The 22,523-nt window shown below is 36.6% G+C and overlaps 1 protein-coding gene across 2 annotated transcripts; it reads left to right on the top strand.

The window, feature by feature from the left end:
• The first annotated feature begins 14,267 nt into the window (after positions 1-14,267).
• Positions 14,268-18,011, top strand: LOC149530379 (NAC domain-containing protein 105-like). Of its 2 annotated transcripts, none has more exons than XM_089809994.1 (4): positions 14,268-15,115; positions 15,674-15,850; positions 15,962-16,233; positions 16,896-18,011. In XM_089809994.1, exons 2-4 carry the CDS (start codon positions 15,679-15,681, stop codon positions 17,559-17,561), a joined length of 1,110 nt encoding a protein of 369 aa, XP_089666120.1. In that variant the 5' UTR covers positions 14,268-15,115; positions 15,674-15,678; the 3' UTR covers positions 17,562-18,011. The 2 variants fall into 2 exon arrangements, with proteins under 2 accessions (XP_089666120.1, XP_089666121.1); XM_089809995.1 differs by lacking the exon at positions 14,268-15,115 and adding an exon at positions 15,296-15,409.
• The last annotated feature ends 4,512 nt before the right edge of the window (positions 18,012-22,523 follow it).

The raw sequence follows: 22,523 nt of genomic DNA, 5'->3' as shown, positions 1-22,523 counted from the left end.
ATGATTGAATTTGGTGTTTGCTAGCTTCAAAAAGTCTTCAAATAGTGTTTTCTAACTTCCAACAGCTTGAAACCCATGTTTTCTATCGGAACAACATAATGCACAATAGACAAAAGGCAGAGAATGGATGAAATGGGACCCAAACTTGCTTTGTGACCATTTTTGGGTGATTTGACATAGTGCGTACATACTATAATGCGTATGCACTATAGTGCTTATGCACTATATCAAAACACATCTCTCTCTATCCCACCATCCCCTATCCCCTACTCTCTCACTCTCACTCTCCCTCTCCTACTCCCTCTCCCATAGCCTAGCCTACTCTCTGTCACTCTCCCTCTCCTACTTCGTCTCCCATCACCTACTCTCTCTCCCATCCCCTACTCTCTCACTCTCTATCCTATCCCATCCCCTACTCTCTCTTACACACACTCCCATCCCCCCTCTCTCTCCCTCTCCCACTCCCTCTCCCACCACCTAGTCTCTCTCTCCCATCTGCTACTCTCTCTCTCTCTCCCTCTCTCTCTCTCTCTCTCACTCTCTCTCTCTCTCGCTACTCTCTCTCCCCTCTCCCATCCCCTAAACTCTCTCTTTTACAGATACACACTCCCATCCCCCCCTCTCTCCCTCTCCCACCACCTACTATCTCTCTCTCTCACTCTCTCTCCCTCTCTACTCTCTCTCTCCCATCCCCTACTCTTACTCTCTCTCTCCCATTGCCAACTCTCTCTCACACTCTCTCCCATCCCCTACTCTCTCTCTCTCTCTCTCTCTCTCTCTCTCTCTCTCTCTCTCTCTCTCTCTTACACACATTCCCATTCCCCCTCTCTCTCCCTCTCCCATTGCCTACTCTCTCCCCCATCCCCTACTCTCTCTCCCCTCTCCCATCCCCTACTCTCTCTCTTTCACAAACACACACACTCCCATCTCCCCTCTCTCTCCCTCTCCCACTGCCTACTATTTCTCTCTCTTAAGTACTCTCTCTTCCTCTCTACTCTATCTCTCCCATCCCCTACTCTCACTCTCTCTCTCTCACTCTCTCCCATCCCCTACTCTCACTCTCTCTCTCTCTCTCCCATCCTGTACGAGCTCTCTCTACTACCCCCTACTCTCTCTCACACTCTCACACTCTCTCCCATCCCCTACTCTGTCTCTCTTACACACATTCCCATTCCCCCCCTCTCTCTCCCTCTCCCACTGCCTACTCTCTCTCCCCAATCCCCTACTCTCTCTCTCCCCTCTCTCATCCCCTGAATTCTCTTTCACAAATACACACTCCCATCCCCCCTCTCTATCTCCTCTCCCATCCCCTACTCTCTAGATCTCTCACACACTCTCATCCTCCCTCTCTCTCCCTCCCACTCCCTCTCCCACCATCTACTATCTCTCTCTCTCTCACTGTCCCCCTCTCTACTCTCTCCCATCCCCTACTCTCTCTCGAGCTACTCTCTCTCTTTCACACACATACACTCCCATCCTCCTCTCTCTTGCTCTCCCTCTCCCACTTTGTCTCCCACCACCTACTCTCTCTCTTGCCCCCATCCCCTACTCTCAATCTCTCTCTTCCATCCTATACTCTCTTTGCCACCCATACTCTCTCTCACTTCCTCTCTCTCCCATACCCTACTCTCTCTCTTATACACGTTCCCATTCCCCCTCTCTCCCTCTCCCACTCCCTCTCCCACCACCTACTCTCTCCCATCCCCTACTCTCTCTCTCCCCTATCCCATCTCCTACTCTCTCTTTCACACACACTACACACTCTCATCCCCCCTCTCTCTCTCCTCTCTCATCCCATACTCTCTAGATCTCTCACACACACACTCACATCCCCCCTCTCTCCCCCTCTCTCACTCCCTCTTCCACCGGCTACTGTCTCTCTCTCTCTCTCACTCTCTCCCTCTCTACTCTCTTTCCCCCATCCCCTACTCTCTCTCCCCTCTCCCATCCCCTACTTTCTCTCTCTACCACCCCTACTCTCTCTCACACTCTCTCCCATGCCCTACTCTCACACACACACTTTCATCCTCCTCCTCCTCCTCCTCTCTCTCTCTCTCTCTCTCCCCCCCCCCCTCTTCCATTGCTTACTCTCTCTACCATCCCCTACTCTCAATCTCTCTCTGCCATCCTATACTCTCTCTGCCACCCCTACTCACTCTCTCACACTTCCTCTCTCTCCCATCCCCTACTCTCAATCTCTCTCTCCCATCCCATACTCTCTCTAGCACCCCTACTCACTCTCTCACACTTCCTCTCTCTCTCCCATCCCCTACTCTCAATCCCTCTCTCCCATCCTGTACTCTCTCTTTGTCGCCCCTACTCTATCTCACACTTTCTCTCTCTCCCATCTCGTACTCTCTCTACCACCCCTACTCTCTCTCACTTCCTCTCTCTCCCATCCCCTACTCTCTCTCTCCCCTCTCCCATCTACTACTTTCTCTCTATCTCTCTCTCTCTCTCTCACATAGCCATCCCCCCTCTCTCTCGCTCTTGCTTTGTATCTCTTCTTCCCTCTCTATGCACTATTTAGGTCTCAATAGTGTGTGTGCACTATAGCGCACATGTGCTATTGAGACCCAAATTCAAAAAGCTTTAAATAGCATGTTCATGCTATATAGCGTGCACGCACTATAGGGAACACATGCTATTCAAATTTTTGCATTAAACCAAGCTTAAGTCTTGATTTTGCCTTGGAAATCCAACCCAAAGGTTTGGAGTCTATAAAATGGTCTGAGATGTGTTTTGCTGCAAACATACAAAAAAGATTGATTTTTCTTGTGTGCTCTCCTTCAAGATTCCTCGTAGTTGAGCATCGATAAGATCAGGTTACATGACATTGTAGGTCTTTGTGTTAGCTATATTACCACATAATTAATTTTTAATTTGAACTATTTCAAGCCGTTCATCTATAATTTCTTTTGAATGTATGTCTATTTTTTGTCAAAAACCAACATCAACTAATTGGGCTATAGATTTTAGCTTGTTCATCAAATTTTGCAACAACTTACTTTTTTAGAAACTAGACTCCATTTTACACACTTTGAAGAAAAGAAGTTTTGATTTTAGATTAGTTTTCAATCATTTCTAGGGGGAGCACACAAATATTTCACATTTATTGAGATTTGTCTAGTTTAAAAAATCATTAAAAAATACACATTATAAAATTACCCAAAAAATTTGGGATAAACTACATAGTGTTAAGTAACTTTTGACTGGAGTGATTAAAGAATTTCAAAAAAAAAAGTTAAAATTTTTGGGGGGCCACACTTTGTACTGTGTTATGTTTTTTTTGGAATAAATAGTATCACTTGCTATGGGCCCCTTTTTGAGGACCTAAAACTAAACCATTTTGAAAAAAAATTAATAGTTTAGAAACTAGATTCAAAGGACTACTACTTTTTTTTTGTCATATCTTAAAATTTTGAGTGTAACTATCTTCAAATTCTTGTTAAAGTTCAAAAATTGCTAATTTCAGAAAAAAGGTGTCCACTTATACCCCCTTTTTGGTACCACAACTTGGTGCACTTACCGTACTCCCAAAATTTTTGAAATACTTAACTATAGGTGAGTGACCAAACCATAATTCATTAAGGGTCTTGTTTGTGTCTTTCCCGATTTTCACTCTATTCATAGTGTAGACTTCTATATTCATGTCTTTTCTCCAAAACATCTTGGATACATCATTCTCAACTAACATAACTCTTTCTTCTTTTGTAACTCACGTATTCCTTCTCTCTGCAATGCCATTATTTTTAGGGGTTCTCAGAGCTGATAACTGTCTTTTGATTCTATTTTCTTCAAAAACATGTTAAACTCATTTGCTGTATCATGACCATATTCATCACAAGTCCAACATTTAAATATTCTCTTATCTCCTTTTTATCTCCTTACTAGAAGGGCTACTCCTTCAATCTTTTTGTCCTCCTCAGATCTACTGCTGCTAGCAAAATCTCCTCTGGCACTTGTGCTCCTTGATAAACTAGGTCAAATATTCAAGGAACTGAAAGTTGTCTCTATTTTGGTTAATACTCTAGACTGTCTAAGCTCATTCTAAATTTCTTCAAGTCTTCCAGACAATGTCTCCTTTGTGAAATATTTGGTACAAGATATCAACTACTGTATCATTTGAATTGATGGCTTAAATGGCGGTGTTAAGATCTTCAATATCTTCCATATAACCTCATCATCTTCATTGGTTCCTCCTTGAGATCTAATACCTATAGTAATTTCTAATATTTTGCCTACAAATGTTCTTATAGATTCATCTTCCATCATTTTAGCATCTTGAAATGCACGTATATCCAACTTTGTAATCTCAATTTCTTAGAATGTTCATCACCTTCAAAACTAGTTTCCAAATCTTTCTAAATCAAATGTGAAGTAGCAAGTGACTTTACCTGATTGTATTCAATTTTAGAAAGTGCAGTCAATAGGGCTTCTCTAGCTCTCATGCCACACATAAAAAGATCTCTTTTTGTCTCAGTACAAGTTTCCAAATTCTTTTCATCAATGCTTGTCTTCATTGATTTCATCAAGATCCAATATCCCGGACCCATACACAATAGATGTGTCTTCATTTTTTCTTTCCAACTATCATAATTTGTTCCATCAAACTTTAGACTATCTTTCCTAAACATGCTCACCATGGATCTCCCAAATTTGTTAAACTTTATCCTCAAGGACCTAATGCTCTGATACCAATTGTTAGAAACAATAGTCCACCAAGATAACTTGAGGGGGCGGGGGTAAGGGTCGAGGGGTTGAATCAATTATCCAAAAATTAAAACATTTATCTTCTTTTACAAACTTAACCATTCAACCAAATTAAACAAAAACCATAATAAGATTCACATAAACAATTACACCAAATATGGTAACCAAGGAAACCCTTGATCAAAGGGAAAACCCTAGTGGGAATGATGCCCACAAGACAATGTACTAATATATAAGTTCCTTGTTAGAGGATGGACCCTATTAGGGGTCTATTACAACATTTAGTACATATGAGTCCTTGTTAGGAGACTTTGGACCCCTGTTAGGATATTTCAACCCTATTAGGAGTTGTGCCAACCCTATTAAGAGTTGTAGAACAATGTATGCAAGAAAAACCCACTACCCAAACATGCAATTTCAACTACAAGAATAACTCACCACTCAAACATGTAATTTACTGTTATGTTCTTCTTTCCTTTTTTGTGTAAACTAAACCAAACAATGTTAGACCTTGTAGACCACGTCATGAACCTTAGATCCAAATATCAAACCTTAGATCACTTAGTAAAACCTTGGTAATGAAGTTTCCTTCACTTCCACTTTACTCTTCTCAACTTCGCATTTCGCTCTCTCTACTACTTACAATCACTTCATCATGAAATACTTGATAAAGGAAAATGTCCTTCCTCTAAACTAAGTCCATAAAATAATTTCTTGAGTCGGCCATTAGACCTTCTCAATTAATTATTATAGGACCATGTTAAGAACATGTTACACTTAGCGATAACATTAATCTTCTGTCATACAACTTGAATATCTTTTCGTACATGTAATATTATGATGAGTAAAATTAGCCACATCATCACCAACATGTCTTCTTCATATTCTCAACCTCAATTCTCAGAATAACAATTCTGATAAGACATATAACAAGTTTACTTAAACATGCCTTTGTAAACTCTATCTAATAACAAACATCACCAAAACTTACATAACTTCTTCTAGACTTATCATTTCTTCATTTGACATTAACTACATATACTAGATACTCAGAAGTATCTCCCATAACCTTAGATAGTGAGAATACTCAACTAGCCAGATCTGTACCAACTTGATCTTTTTGTTGTTCTTCTATCAGATACCACAAAAAATTGTTATGCTGACATCAATGACAAACTCAGTCATGAATGTAATAAATCATCATAGTATCATATCTATAATACTCCCCCATAGGAATATCATTAGCATTCATGCTTCTGACATGCATACCTTGAACTAAAGATTATGTGCCTTGGTAATAAGATGCAAAAGGTGGAATATCACCTACTTGATATATGGATGTTATGCCTTCAATGTGACATGATGGAGTGTGTACATTGTCAGATGTAGAAATTAGTGTCTCTTCAAAATGAGATGATGATATGACTCCAACATTAGAAGATGGTGCAACTTCACAATTCAAAGTTTTTCTTGAGTGTAAGAGTCTCATTTTTTATCTTTGTCTATCCAATTCTTCTTTTTTGTTTCTTTGTATTGGTGGTTTGTGTTCCCCTTCGAAAGATAATTCTTCATTATTGCATTACAATTTTCTTTGTTCATGTAGTAGTTTCATTTATCTCTTTTAATTGCCAAATCTCTCTTTCTCTCTCTCCTCTCCCATCTCTCTCTCCCCCATCCCTACTCTCTCTCTCTCTCTCTCTCCCCCCCCCATCCCTACTCTCTCTCTCTTTCTCTCCCTCCCATCCCCTACTCTCTCTCTCTCTCTCTCTCTCTCTCTCTCTCTCTCTCTCTCTCCATATCTCTCTATCCCCCCCTCTCCCATCCCCCCCCCCCCCCCCCCCCTCTCTCTCTCTATGAAAATGCACCAAGTTGTGGTGCCAAAAATATGACACACAACTCAAATTTTAAAAATTCAAAAAGTGCACATGCTGTTTTTCAAATTCTATATATGGGCTACAAACCTGTGACCCATTCCATTTTCTCTTGTTTCTTTTCGTTGGTTCCTTCTTTCCCCTCAATAGTCCACACACAATTTTTAGAAGTTGAAGAATTTTCTCACTCTCCTCCTCAAAATTCCTCCTTATCGTCAGAGATCAAGATCGGGATCATCAAGTATGTTTTCTACTCTTATTTTTGCATTTTTTGTATGTTTTTGCGTTGTTTTGCTTCAAACTTGTTTATTTATTTAAAATGCAATTGGTTTCTTATTAGGAAATGTGAATAATCAACTGCCAAATCCCCAACTTGATCAACAAAATCAAAATGAAAACCCTCCACATGATCAAAATCAAAACCCTCCACAAAATCAAAATCAAAACCCTCTAGAAGAAGAGCAAGAACTTCCACAATCTCCACCGATTGAAGGACCTCCTCCTATTACCCAAGACAATATAATAAATGAAATAGAAAGAGGGAAAAATGAATTATAGTAGGTTAAAATAGTATGAGAAAACTAATCCTATTAGAGCACAATTGGCATCCTCCCTTGAGTCCATTATGATTCATGTAGCTTCTATTAGTGGTTAGTTGGATATTTGGCATGTTAAAAGAAAAGAACAAAGAAGATATTATGAAAAAAAATTATCCTAAAAAGATGTAAGAAAAAAGGACATAGCGATAGGTAGCATATGTGCATTATTTAAAAAGCTTGGAGAACAAGAGACTATGAAACATACAACTAAAAGGTTCCCCATCCACTAGTGCATACATGATGATATTAGAAATAACTTTTGGGTTAGATGGTGGATGGTATTTGATGCCCCTCCACGCAATAATCATGAGGTTCTAATGTATTTCTTAAAAAATTATATTGTGAATTTGTCCTTGGGGAGATCCCCAATTATTTTGACATGTTAGATTCTTAGGGTAGAGTTGGGGGGTCATCATTTGAGAGGCCAAGGGTACGTTGTGACCCTAATGCAGTTAAGGTGCTTGTTGTCAAGCCACAAGTTGAGCATGTCATTATTCCTTCAGTTGTGAAGGAACATGTAGAGACTAGTACTCTAGGTACTATCAATGCTTTGACATAGACTCTCATTCATTGCACTGGTCCATTAGTTGAGGAGGAGCCTTCATTGTGTCATGGTCACATGTGCACGTCATGTAAATCCTTATGCACATTTGGCAGTCATGTTGGAGACACTATGGATGATGGGCCAGTCACTGCTGAGTTCCTGAGTGACACATTTGGTATTTAAACATAGGTAAATTACAATTATAATAAACTAATTTGATCACATTTTGCATGTACAGTGAATGACAAATTAATTAATATGTCTTGATGTTGTTCAAAATTCAAGGTAAGAGTGTTGATGGCCCTAGTACAGATTCCTTGGCCTCATTTTACATCCCTTCGACAAGTTAAGAGGTATGTATCAATTTAATAATTTAAATTAATACATATATTTATTAAGTAATCATATGAAGAATTGACAAAAAAATTTATCCATGTGCATTAGTTCTCTACTGGACCATCAACATTCATAAGAGACTCTAAACCTAGGCATGATATGAGTTTCATAGAGGTACATTTGTTTCATTTTCATTTAAGTCATTTGATTATATTCTATTCTATTAAAAACATGTAAATTGTATTATATGATTTGTGGTTGTTGATGTTCGAGACTCCTCATCTTTTCCAGTCCACCAATCATGGATTTGTTGCCATGATGGCTAGTTTAGAGCCATTGATTGAGGTATGAAAGAGTTTTCATAGTTTTAGTTGTTATTTATAATAGTTAGTATTGAAATTTCAAATGGTATTTATAAGTATGATCAAGTGATTATATTGATTGAGTTACTACAAGAGAGAATTTTTGCTTCCAAATGAAAATGACCTTTTGGTCTTGCTTCTCTAAGAAACTATTGAGTGACAAATAATTGAAACCTTCCTAAATCTTTTCATACTTTTGAGAATTCTAAAATGTTGATGATAACTAATACTAAGTGGAAAACTCCCCCCTCCAACTGTATCAAAGTTAATTTTGATGGTGCTTCTAGAAATGGTGGTGGTGGTGGTGGTGTAGCTTGTGATCACAGGGGCAATTTAATACTTTCCTTTAAAAGAATTTTTGGGACTAATTCTAGTAATGTTGTGGCTAGAGACTCTAGCCCTATTTTAGGAATGAAAGTTGATAATCACTAATTTTTCGTACAAGATTATCATTGAAGGAGATTATATGTTAATTGTTGAATATCCTAAAAAGAATATGAAAGTTGGCTAGTTAGTGTTAAACATCCTTAATGATATTTGGTTCATTCTAGCTTGGCTTTAGGATTTCTTTATTCAACACCCGTACAAGGAGAGGAATATAGTGGTTGACCTCTTCACTAAGGTAAGAATTAAAGGTTGATGTTAAATAAATGTTGGACACAAATGACCCCTCTTCCAATAGATATTCAATCACTCATAGAGAGAGTATGATCCTCGACCCCTTAATTATGACTAGGTTATTATAGAGTATTACTTTTTATTCAACCCATTGGGTGGTCATCTGTTTGATGGGGATTATTCTTTTAAAAAAATTCAGTATTCTGATACTTGGAAATGATTTATTGGAAGATTATGAATTAAGTACCATTTCTCATAATAGAAATATTACATAAGAGATTAGGTTTAATTCTATCAGAACATTTAAATCTAATTACCTTTATTGTGAAGATAATTATCTACCCCCCTCCACTAAGACTCATTGACAAAAAGACTCCAAAATAAGGCTTTTTTGTCATTTCACATGTGGCTTCATACTGATAGTCTGACCAAATGTTTCCCATCCCATTTTCATGCTTAGCATTATTATTATGGGAAGAAACACTTACATACTATTGAACAATGATTATCTCTATAAGGTATTTTCATTTTATAAAGAACACTAGTAGTGGCCAGGTTACTATAAAAATTCTAATCATGTGGGTGTTTTCCTTGTCAACATGCTAGCAATTTTAGAGAATCTTTGGTCTCACCTAGAAATAGGGGGATGATATGGTTAGGGTTGAACCAAGAAAGATTGAGGATAAATCACATGTGGATGCCAATTAAGGAAGGTGAGCTTCTTCCTTTCATGGAGGGTTATAATGGGGCTTACTCTATGCAGTTGATTAACTCGTGGATTGAGAGGAATTTTACTAAATATTAATAGGACCACTTTTAAAATTGATAAAGAAGTCATTTCTCGGGCTACTAGTTTATCCACTAAGGGGTGAAAATGAAATAAAAGTGACCGTGTCTTGATGAGACTAGTCTTAACATGTTATTCAAGGCTAAGAAACCTTTGGTCAAACTCTCCAATGGCTTTTACCATGAAAAGCCCCCCAAACCTTGGAACATGGTATGTTTTCTCATCATGAAATACCTTACTTTGGAGGGATACTTTGGTGTTAGCTATTATTTTAATTTCCTTCTTTTAATAGATTTTTGTTACCATGATCTTATCTCCATCCCTTTTTTTCTTCTTCAAGATTTAGAGTCCTTTGTTATGGATGTCCTTGAAAGGAGGATTCATGGTAAGAATTTTTTTATTCTCCACCAAGGTTTGATCTTATGCTTCTATAATTTCCATTTTTCTCTTTATCCTCCCTATAATATCATTCTCCATAGTGCCCTTTCTAAAATGGATGTTTATGTTGACCCCTTTTTTTTTTGTTTTGTTAACCCTATGACATAGATGTCCCATGTGGATACCTCCCTACTAGTGGCAAGAAAAATAAGATCACCCATGCTAAGGTTAGGTCTAGGGAAAAACCCAAGTTAGACCCCCCTATAGGCCTCAAAGACTCAGGTGTGGATACTAGTGGTGGTTGTAGGCATTGTTACATGATTGCTTCCAATACAAGGAGGAAGAAGATGAAAAATAAAACCCATAATATTGATGAGGAAGATTTGGGTTTTGGGTCTGAGGATAGTAATAATTAAGGTTAGTAGATTAAGGAAAAAAGAGAAGGTGATGGGGGTTAAAAATATTAAAGAAGAAGAAGATATTTCAAAGTCTGAAAGATAAAATTCCATCCTAAAGGTGGATACCACAACTAATAGTAAGGACACTGCTTGTGCATCTGCTAGCTTTAAAATTAACACTATTGATTTCATTGTCCCTAAATATTTTGAAGATCTCAAGGATGTCTTTCCTATGACAACTAGTTCCCCTTCATCTCATGGATAAAGATCCCATGACCACTTCTAGGCTACGTGACTCTACTAAAAATGGAGATATATTTTTAGAGGATTCACCTAACCTTCTTTGTGTGCAAGATGAGGCTAGTATGAAGGGTAAAGTTAAGTGTTAGGATTGTAGCTCCCTCATGGAGCATATAAAAGTATGAGGAAGGAGTTGATAATTTGAATGGTATGGTTACTGATTTGGGTGAGAACTCTTATACCTTGACAGACTTTTTTGTTAAGGTAATACATTCTACTACCACCACATTGTAACCTCTCTAGTAGAAGAAAAAGAAGGGTTCAGGAGATGATGATGAAGGAAACATTGAGAGACTGTATAGATTCTTGGCTAATGATTAGCTAAGAGTTTTTCTCTCAAAACCTTGAAGACTACTTCTAAAGAAATAAGTTTCAGTTTCTATTTTTTCTTTAGTTTTATTGTTAATACTCTAGACTTCTTGCTCTGCACAACACTAAACTTTTTATCTACTACTTTGATCTTTTAATACATCATCTTAGTAGTAGTATGCCATTAATCTTTAGTACATTGGGGAATTATAAGACTCTCTTATTAGATTATAGTTTTAATTGGAAAAGTTGGTTTGATCCGTTGTCTTTGGATAATTGGGATGGGTTTTTGATATTTAAAAGGGGGATCTACCGAGTTTGTGTTGTTAATTGGTTAGGATATTTATTAGTTGTTAGAGGCTCTACCTTATGTTTGTATAGATGGGTCAACCCCCTAGTTTTGGTTGTTTTAATACCAAAAGCAATCTACAACATTTTATGCAAGTTCTTTAGTCACTATACATTCCAACCTTCTCTCCTCTTGCTTCTTTTAATTACATATTTAAATTACAATTCCTTGACATTTTCTACAATTTTTTTCCGCTTAAGCTTGAATTAATAGGCTAGTTTTTTATTTTTAAGACAAGTATTGTATATCATTTTTATTAAATATCACATCCTCCATTCTTTCCAAACGATCCATAGAAACAATTTCTTAAATTAGTCCAAATAATTCTTGTCGAAAATATGCAATGAAATCCAAGCTCCAATGAAGGCACTCTAAATTCTCCTAAATGAATCTACCATTTACATTCTTTACTAAACTTCTTAAATAAATTTATAAATAAATGTAGATACAAATAGAAGCTACACTTTGAAATATTCTGGATCGATTATTAAAGAACCCTATATGAATACTACACAAGATTTGCAATTAATTCTACTGACCCAACATTTTCTATAACAACTATTTATTTAAATTGACTTTTCAAATGATAAGATTTATTTGTTCTTGAGAATTTTTTTTTTTTTTTTAAACCTTCTAAAATCTCTTTTAAATCAGAAAAGATAGAAGAGACCAAAAGAAAAAAAAGAAATAAATGATGACAATTCCTTATTCTTAAAAAAAATGCTTATATTATACTAATAATATTTTTATCACAAAGAAAATACTTATTTTATACTAATAATATTTTTAAAATTCTAATTATGATTTATAACCAAAATTTACAGTTACACCCGACACATATTATAAATCAAAGGTTTATTCAATGACAATAAATTCTTTAAACCTCCTTTAAGTTAGAATATATATATATATTTTTAAAATTTTAATACCTTGAACAGGGAAAGGAACTATTCACACAGGGTCCTTCAATTCTCTGCAATATTTTATGCTGTACATTGCATCATAAGTACGTCAGAAAAATAAGAAAGGTCAACAAGGATTGCATTAAATTCCCCCCAGAAAAATTCTACTGGCTGGACATGTTCCCGAGTCTAATAATGAGTCAACATAAGCCGCGAATGATTAAAGCTGCAAGGCATTTTAATGCTTTGGTTCGTTGTACATGATCCACACCAAAACATTTTGGCATTTCAATCCCAACTAATTTACTCCATTAATATTTATATTTTTTAATCACGTTTTCTTTTATTTCAATCTTACTTTAATATAAGAGGTGGATAGCAACCTATGATTTCATTACGATATATTTTTAAATTAAAAAGTCATAATAAGATATTGTCTAGAAAGAGCCAAAGACAAAAATCAATTGGGTCAAGCTACAATGCATTATATTCTAATTCTATAAACTAAAATATAAAAAATTGTATAAAACGATAAAATTAAAGTTAAAAATATTTTAACAAATAATACGTGTAAGAGGTAAAATAAGGAAAATTGGTTAGTTTGAATTGTTGAAGTTTGAAAAAAAGACATGTTAAAGAAGTGCACGAGACAAAAAAAAAAATTACTCACTCATACAATTAGACTTGTGGTGCAAAACATTGAGATAATTTGGTCCATTTAAGTGAGACTAGAAGACCTAGATTCATATGAAATGATAAGGACTAGTAACATTTAGATAAAAATATGTATATGAGGCTAAACAAGAGAAACCAACTGAGTGTTGTGGAGAAGAGGTTGACAAAAAGTTGAAGAAGAAATAATATGGGACCCAAAAAGTTCACTTAAACATTATGAGACAATTGTGCTACTAAAGAATGTGGTACCCTGTAACCTAAAACTTGTATGGAATGCTAAGAAATGGTAGCATTTAGGCAAACATGTCCAAGAGGTGGAAAAATGAGCAATAGATTGGGTCAAGTATCTTCTAAACAAGAAACTAACATGCCCAAGAACAAAAATCAAGATAATCTAGTACATTTTATGTAAGTTAAAAGTTCAAAGATTATATGAAATGATAAGAAATATTAGCATTTAGACAAAAATATGTTAAATGTGAAACAAGAGAGATTGACTAAGCTTATTTGTCAAGTGTCTTCTTCTAAGATACTCACATGGGAAAATGTAAGACACATCAAAAGCAAAGATTGAAACACCTTTGTACACTTACGTATAAGTCAAAAGTTTAAAAAACATACGAAATAAAAACTAAAATTAACTTATAAAGTTTGACAATATAATATAAAAGTGTACCATAAAGAAAAAATAGATCACATGAAAATCCTTCTATTACTATCACCTAAAAGAATTTTAAGTGCATGAATTATGAACTATTAATGTTGTATTACTAACGAAAGTGCATGTACTAGTATTGCATGATTTGAACAAGGCTAGATTAAGAAAGTTGGCCAAAGATTCTCGGTTGGTTATAAGAAATAAAGAAAATGTGAGGGTATTGTTATTGAAGGTGGGTTGAGTTGTCAAAGCAAAAGTGAGAGATGAGGGGCACCAACCATACCATACCAAGGGGGGCATAATTGTTAGTGCAGGGTGAAATAATGCCAAAGGCCCATCTCCATCTACCCAACCTTGTGGTTTGCCACCTTCAACAAACTACTTTTCTGTCATCATGACAATCCCCTCCACCTCACAAGCGATGAGCAAATAATGTGGATTATATATCCTAATCACACTCATCATGTCGGTGTTAAGGCCCAAGTCAACCCCGAAGGAGGGATTAAAAAAAGAGGGGCTTGGAAGGTAGTGGGCGAAACATGATAAAATCTGGTGGCACTATTTTAAGGGTTAAAGCACGGATTTGAAGGGGTGGTGGTGATGTATTTAAATACTTTTTTCCTCCCTTCCTCGGTACTTGTGAGCGATTCAATACGACTTTCACAATCCCTGCACATGCCCGCCCGCTCTCTCATGTGATTCAAATACCTCTTCCGCCTGAATGTGGGGGAGAAAATACACTAGGTACTTATTTAGTATTAAGCGTGTGGGTTTCTCAGTTCCAGAATTCATCCACCCAGGTTCGAATCACCTCTGGGCTGTCAGTCAGATTGTGCCAGGGACGCGGAAGGACACATTTGTATTCACACCCCCACACCTCCCTTGTGTGCGCGCTTTTTGAGCTAAAGCAAACAGAAAAAAAGCTTCCTCTCACGAACTTCGTTTTTTTTCTCGCTTTGACTTTGCGGGATCGCCTTAGGCGGCAATCCGAAGAAGTTTCGGTGTTCCTTCGCAGGAAAAGACCTTTTTTCCATTGCTGTGCACAAAATCATAACTCTTGATCTTGATTTGTTTATGCGCGCCCGATCTAATCATTCTCTGCCGCTGCCAAAGTCAAGACTAGAAATCTTCAGTTACCGACTTTGCGATCTTCACCGACTGCTGGAGTGACCGAAATTTCATTTATTGGAGCTGTTGCGAGCCGTTTTCCGGGCCCGACTTGCTCTTCGCTTTCACATTTCGTTTGATAGGCTGGAGAAGAGAAGATTCGTGTCAATTCCCGCAGAATTCCTTACCGCCGACGTCATTACTTGAAGGTTTGTTCGTTCGCTCACCCCTTTCGCACTTGCTTTGGTATTTCCACATCATAATCAAGCTAGTCTGGTTTTCTCGGCCTAAAAGGCTCGTTACTACGTGGACGCCACTTCCCTTAAAAGAGTCTTCTTGCATACGCCCGCCTTTGTGACCGTCGTCACTTAAAAGCTTGAAACCCTAAGTCGTAGATTATATTTTCGGACATATTATATCTCCTTGTGCAAGTTTCCGGGTAAAAGTTCACTGTTTTTAACAGATTTTGAACAGCCGGACTGTAATTTCGATATCCATTTCTGGTAGGCGGCTTTTAGCATTTAAACCGTGAGGTTTAGGTGCATACGATTTTGTCTGTTTGTTTGTATTTTTCCTTTCACGTCTTCTGTACCCTTGCCACTTATGTGCTGTCTGAAAGCGATTTTACGATTTTTCGTTGCTCGGATAGCACAGATTCCATAAATTTCTAGGACGGTATGTTTTCTGTTTGAAGTTGTGTCAGATGAATATTTTTGGCTTGTTTGAGCCCACTGAAACGGGATCTGTGTCTATGTGTGTGTGCGCAGAAGCGATGACTCTGTCAGTTAACGGACAATCCCGCGTGCCGCCGGGCTTTCGCTTCCATCCCACCGAGGAGGAGCTCTTGTATTACTACCTCAAGAAGAAAGTCTCGTTCGAAAAGATTGATCTTGATGTTATTCGCGATGTTGATCTCAACAAGCTTGAGCCCTGGGATATTCAGGGTACAAATTCGATTCTCACGACTGAAAACACCTTGAGATTCTTTCATGATCTATAATATTATTTTTAATGCTCTGTAAGATTATCTTATTCTTTGTCGAATTATTGTGCAGAGAGATGCAAAATTGGATCGACTCCGCAGAACGACTGGTACTTCTTCAGTCACAAAGATAAGAAATATCCGACGGGAACTCGCACTAACAGAGCCACGGCAGCCGGATTCTGGAAAGCCACGGGGCGGGATAAAGCCATACACATGGATTTCAAGAGAATTGGAATGAGAAAGACGCTGGTGTTCTACAGAGGCCGAGCACCTCATGGCCAGAAGACTGACTGGATCATGCACGAATATCGCCTTGACGACAACGAAAATTCACAGGCAAATGTAAAAATATTTTCTTGAAGCTGTCTAGTTCAAATGTTTAAGGTCGTAGCTTGTCAATTACGTTTTCCTGTAAAATTTTCTGCCTGATGCGTTCGGTCTTGTCAATTCACGTTTCCTGTAACCTGTCTTGCTGGTTTTCGTGAGAAAAACAAAATTATTTTAATGGTAAATATAAATTCTGTCCGCAATGCGCATTCAATAATATTATTATTTCTGAAGAAATTGAACAGGGAAATTCGATGAAGACACTTAATCCTCTTGGTAATTTGATCATGCGTGACGAGTTGTTCTCAGACAAATCCAATTATTTTAGTGGCGAACACAAATATTTTTGTATTCAAGAAGATTATTTTCTTTCGAAGCAATTGAAGAGGGCGTGACAAACTGTTATCTGACGATTAAATTTTTTTTAAGAGGAATTCAAATTTGTTTTGTATTCGAGAAGATTCTTTCCATTTAGAGCAATCGAACAGGGAAATTTTGATGAAACTCTTTTCCTGCTCGTAATTTGTTTAGGCATGACGAATTTATATTTTTTTAGTGATAAATACATAATTTGTTAGTATTCAGAAGATTTTTTTTCCTGAATCAATTAAACAGGGAAACTTCGATGAAACTATTTTCCTGCCTTTGAATTTGACGGAGAACATGTTTTCCGACAGGCATTCAACGAGTTACAGGAGGAAGGCTGGGTAGTATGCCGGGTTTTCAAGAAGCGGAACCATTTCAAGGGCAACGAATCACCTCCGCCAAACCTGAGCAAGAACAAGTTCATCCCAGACATAGAGTGCCTGAACAGCGGCCCTTCTGCAGCGGAGCAGATGCACTACACAGCGACAGAGCAAGCAAATATGTGTATGAAACAAGAACTTGACATGCAATACGGCTTCTCCACTCAGGATCAATTCATGCAGCTACCCCATCTGGAAAGCCCTAAATTCCCTTGCGCCGTTGCTCCTCCTCCTCCTTCCTCTTCCTCCTCTGGAATGAAGCGCTTATTTCCAGAAAGAGTTGCAGAGAACATCTCTAAACGCTCATGCTACCCCCCGCCCATGTCTCTGGACATGGCAGAACTGGAAGGCTCAACGACAAGCAGTGATCAGCTGAGGTCTGAAGCGGTGCAAAATTTGAATTTGAATGACTGGACAGTTCTTGACAGGCTTGTAGCCTCACATCTGAATCAGGAGGATCCCCCTTGCAAGGAAATCAGATACGCCTCTCACGCTCCTGTTGAATCTTCTGTTGCGATGCCCCAACTTCGGAATATGAACAAAATTAACCCTCACGACTTTGGCTGTGAGATAGATCTCTGGAATTTTGGCAAGTGAAGTCTGCAACAACAACACCGCCGTGTAAATAACTGAACTCTCATGGTAGATTGATTGATATTATAGACCGTGAATTGTACAGGGTTGATTGACATCGTCATCCCTGCGTGAAAGGTTGGGGAGACTTTGATTGCCTTTCCAAACAGTTTTACTCGTGTATCCTAATTTTATATTCAACCTATTTTTTCAGTCTTAGATCCCTTGCTCACAATATAAGTTCGTCCTCAAAAGGAATAAAGTCATAAAGTCATACCATATCTTCCTAGCTATCCCCAAAATTTCTTGGGTTTGTTAAAAGACATTTTTGGTGATGCTAATTTGTAATCTATTATACATGTCATTTGGTGACTCAAATCTGACTTTATAGAAAGTCCCCCATTATGTTCAAGTTTATGTGATGATAAAATATTTGAGATTTTTAATTATATATAAATTAATCTTGGTTGATTATATGGTGGAGTAATGTTCTATTTTTATTATTTTGGAAAAGTAAATGTTAAAAAGGGTGCTATTATCTTTGTCTGATTGAAGAACAAGTGTCATATGATGATGATTCTAATCTTAATTGTCTTTGGCTTGAAATGGTGTTATAAATGAAATGCTTTGGAGCTCATGGTGAAGTCATGTTTTATCATGAACCAAGTCAATGTATTTAGGTTAACATCATAATCACGTGTTCTTCCTATTTGTTTAGACTTAATTGCTTGTAGTGTACATCTCCAGTCCCTTGTTGGTTTGGTTGACCTTCATCCACTTTACTCTTCTCTAATATCTAATATATAATTATACTTAAAATTTCCTAAAAATAGTTGTTGTAATGTCATAAAATGACTTGTTCTTATAGGCCAATTTCCCTTTCAAAAAAAAGAAATGCACAAAGATTTTATATAGAAGGAAAGAACCCTAAAATAAAATGGATTACCGCTTTATGTATATGAAATCCATCTTTTTTTTGTTAAATACTCCTTTGATGATCCGAGATACAACAAGATAGTCATTGAGAGATTATAAGATCATAAAATCAATGCTAATGAGCATCGTTAAAGATATTGTGTAGCACTCAAATTTTATAATACATATATTTAGTTAGCTTAAGGTAAGAAAGCAAAGGAGAATAGTTGACCAAATTTTGACTTTATATCTTAGATAAATAAGGATCAAGTTTATGACCACAAGGTCAACTCCCTTATTGTGTGAATAACCTTGCTTAGAAAATTGATCATCTATATAGATGTATAAGTGTAAAAATTATTGGGATATGATACATGTATCAAAATATATTCATATGTGGGTAAAGTATATAACATACAATCTTTAAAATGATATAATTTGTACATATTTAAAACATGTCTGCACCTTAACATATTGAATTTTACTCTCTCCCAAGATATCAATTAAATAATTATTTATGATTTATTTAAATAATTTCACAATTTATATGTATGCCTTAATACTTGTCCATTTGACCCCATTCCTATAACTTCTCACATGGAGCACAATGTAAATTACCATCATGTGATCAATTATACATGTCGTTTGATGATAAAAGTTTTTTTTCCCCTTAAATCCTTACCCTAGATTAATTGTTTGTTGAAAATTTTATTTATATTTTCAAATTTTTAAAGGGATTTTTTGGGATCAACATCATTACCATATGTTTGTTGTATTTTTTTAGACTTAATTACATGCAATGTACATCTCCACTCTCTTGTTGACTTCATTGACTTCATCCACTTTACTATTTTCTAATATCTAAAAGATAATTATACTTAGAAATTCTTGAAAATAGTTGTTGCAATTATTAGGATTAACCACAGATAGAAATAACAATTACATGTGAATTTAACTAATATCATAAAATAATAAATTGCAAAGAAGAGAACACAAGACACAAGGATTTAACATGGTTCACCCAATCTCTTGGCTATGTCCACCAACAACAAGTCCAATATTATTATTATCCATTGATTATAATTTGTAATCCCTTATAGCTCAATATCACAGTAAGAAGTTACAATATCATCATACATTATGAAATCCCTAACCCTAAGCCATTTTATACACACTTTTTTTGCTTAAAAATTAGGGCTAGAATAAGTCATCCAAAACAAAAAAATGATAGTCAACATCTTTGCAATAGTCAATTCATTTTTGGCTTTGGGGTTGCTTCCCTCAAAACCCCCTACAGGGATGTTGCCCCTCGACCCCACCCTGTACTATGATAGGGAGCGCACCTGATGCTGCCCTAGGACCTCGCAAGGGGCACTACCCCACAGGAAGAGGGGGGGGGTGTTTATGTGAATAAATGGGAAAAAATTAACTTCTAAGTATAATTAGGCTCCACATCACAACAATAATATCATAAATTGACTTGTTCTCATAGGTCGATCTCCCTTTCAAACAAAAGAAATACACATAGATTATATATACAAGGTAAGGGCACTGAAACAAAATGTATGTGCTTATTACCTCTTTATGTATATAGAATTCTTTTTTTTTTTGTTGACTACACCTTTGGTGATCCAAGATAATCCTTGAGAGATAAAAAAGATTCTTTCAAGACTATTGTGCATCACTCAATTTTATTATGTGTGTGTGTGTGTGTGTGTGTGTGTGAAACAGGCAAAGGATGAATAACTAGGGCCAAAGGCTCACCTAACTATCCACACCACCCTACAAGAGTTAACAAAATGGAAGCAAACAAAAGGAACAACAACAAAAGGAGGAAGAGAGAGAAATATTTTTATTGATTCATCAAAACATCTTCTTACATGCCCAATTGTAAGGCCTTCTAGGTTATGACCAATTACAAATACATTCACATTCAAAGATCCAACTGCAAATTTGCACTTTTAGCTCGACTCTCTAGAATTACTCTTCCAAAAGCTTGCCTAACTCTAAGGGTAAACACTCTATATATACTTGCCAAAATGACTTATAGATCATTCTAGAACATTACATAAGAGGAAGGTCGACCCAACAATGGTCTAGACACATCCCAAGAAAAGATCTTAACATAAATGTTGTGATCGAAATAAATCTCACAAGTCAGCTCGCAGAAATCATGTTCAAATGTTGACACTTAGCATAAACAGGAAAACATGACACATGAAGGGTTACTCGACATACATTGGGTAACTTGACACATGAAGAATCACTTGGCATATAATGGGTAATTTGGCACATGAAGGAACACTCAACACCAACAAAGTGCTATAGTAAATTGATACCAAGTGCTAACTCGACACATGAAGAGTCACTTGGCATACACTAGGTAACTCAGCACATGAAGAAACACTTGACACCAACTATGTTCTACAGTAACTCAGCACCAACTAAGTGCTACAATAACTCATCATCAATTGAGTGCTACAATAACTAGGCACATGAAGGAATTGCTAGGCACCAACTTGAAGAATGAACAAAAATGAGTAGGATAACAAGGCAATCTAGGATGCTCCTACATCAGACAACTAGGGTTGAAAGAAATGATTCTCCTGAATCATTGAGATGTCACAATCTAAGTTGAATCCAGCTCAGATTGAGAAATCCATGAAGCATTTTTAATAGGCCTATTTTCCCACTTCACCAAATATTCATAATAATCTTTTCCTCTTGTGCTCTTGCCAACTCTCTGATCCAATATTTGTTCAACTTCTTCAATTTGCTTCTTAGGATAATCTTCTAATACAACAACTTCATCATCTGACTCATGATACTTATACAAATCAACAATATTGAATATAGGAGATATGTCCCTGTCATCAGGTAACTCAACTAAATAAGCATTACCATTGTCAAACTTCTTCAAACTTCTTCAAGATCTTACAAGGTCCAAATTTCTTCATCTTTAGCTTACTGTATGTTCCAACTGGGAATCTTTCTTTCTTTAGATGAACCATCACCTCATCACCAACTTGAAAATCATGGTGTCTTCTAGATTGATCAGCATTCTCTTTATACTTATGATTACTTTGTTCCAACCTCAACTTCACTTCCTTATGCAAAGACTCCATAAAATCAACAAATTCTTCTCCTGCAATGCTTCTCTTTTCTTCACCAGTAACATCTCTCAAATCTGATATATCTCTAGAATGCATTCCAGTAACAATCTCAAAAGGTGTCTTCCCTGTACTCCTATTCAAAGAATTGCTATATGCAAATTCAACTTGTGCCAATACCATATCCCAATTGCTTGGCTTATTCCCAACTAAACATCTCAGCAAATTAGCTAAGCTTCTATTCACAATCTCTGTTTGTGGATGGTATGTAGAACTAAACTTTAATTCAGTACTCATCTTCTTCCACAAAGTCTTTCAAAAATAACCAAAAAACTTACTGTCTCTAGCAAAAATAATGCTTCTTGGTAATCCATGCAATCTCACAATCTCTTTAAAGAAAAGTTTGGCAACATGCTCAACATCTGATGTCTTCTTACATGGTATGAAATGAGCCATCTTAGAAAATCTCTCCACTACAACAAATATGGAATCATACCTCTTTATTGTCTTAAGTAATCCAAGAACAAAATCCATACTAACGTCACTCCAAGGTTTCTCAGGAACAATAATAGGTGTATACAAACCAGTATTTTGACTCACTCCTTTTGCAATTTGACAAACTCCACAATTCTTTACAAATTTTTGAACATCCTTATACATTTGTGGTCAATAATACTTCTCTTTTAGCAAACTCAATGCCCTATTAATTCCAAAATGTCCAACTAATCCACCACTATGCTTTTCTTTAATTAGATTCAACCCCATAGAACTTCTAGGAATACACAACTAAATGCCTTTGAACAACATACCTTCTTGAATGAAATACTCATCATACTTACTTATATGATCTATCAGATTTGGTGCTCTGCACTCTCTTCATGCCTCAGAAAAATCAGGTTCAACATCATACAACTCTTTCATTTCATCAAAACCAAGAACTTCAACCTTCATTTCAGTCAAC

The sequence above is a fragment of the Cupressus sempervirens genome, chromosome 11 (assembly GCF_028749045.1).
Source record: "Cupressus sempervirens isolate cs-2001-9-10 chromosome 11, ASM2874904v1, whole genome shotgun sequence".
Classification (NCBI taxonomy): Eukaryota; Viridiplantae; Streptophyta; class Pinopsida; order Cupressales; family Cupressaceae; genus Cupressus; species Cupressus sempervirens.
This window is presented reverse-complemented; position numbering and strand designations above follow the sequence as displayed.

What these genes read in the sequence shown, in the direction of transcription:
- LOC149530379 (XM_089809994.1), top strand. Translation starts at nt 15,679, where the DNA reads ATGACTCTGTCAGTTAACGGACAATCCCGCGTGCCGCCGGGCTTTCGC. An exon ending in TGAGCCCTGGGATATTCAGG is followed by an intron (nt 15,851 to 15,961) that starts GTACAAATTCGA and finishes ATTATTGTGCAG; the next exon opens with AGAGATGCAAAATTGGATCG. An exon ending in ACGAAAATTCACAGGCAAAT is followed by an intron (nt 16,234 to 16,895) that starts GTAAAAATATTT and finishes GTTTTCCGACAG; the next exon opens with GCATTCAACGAGTTACAGGA.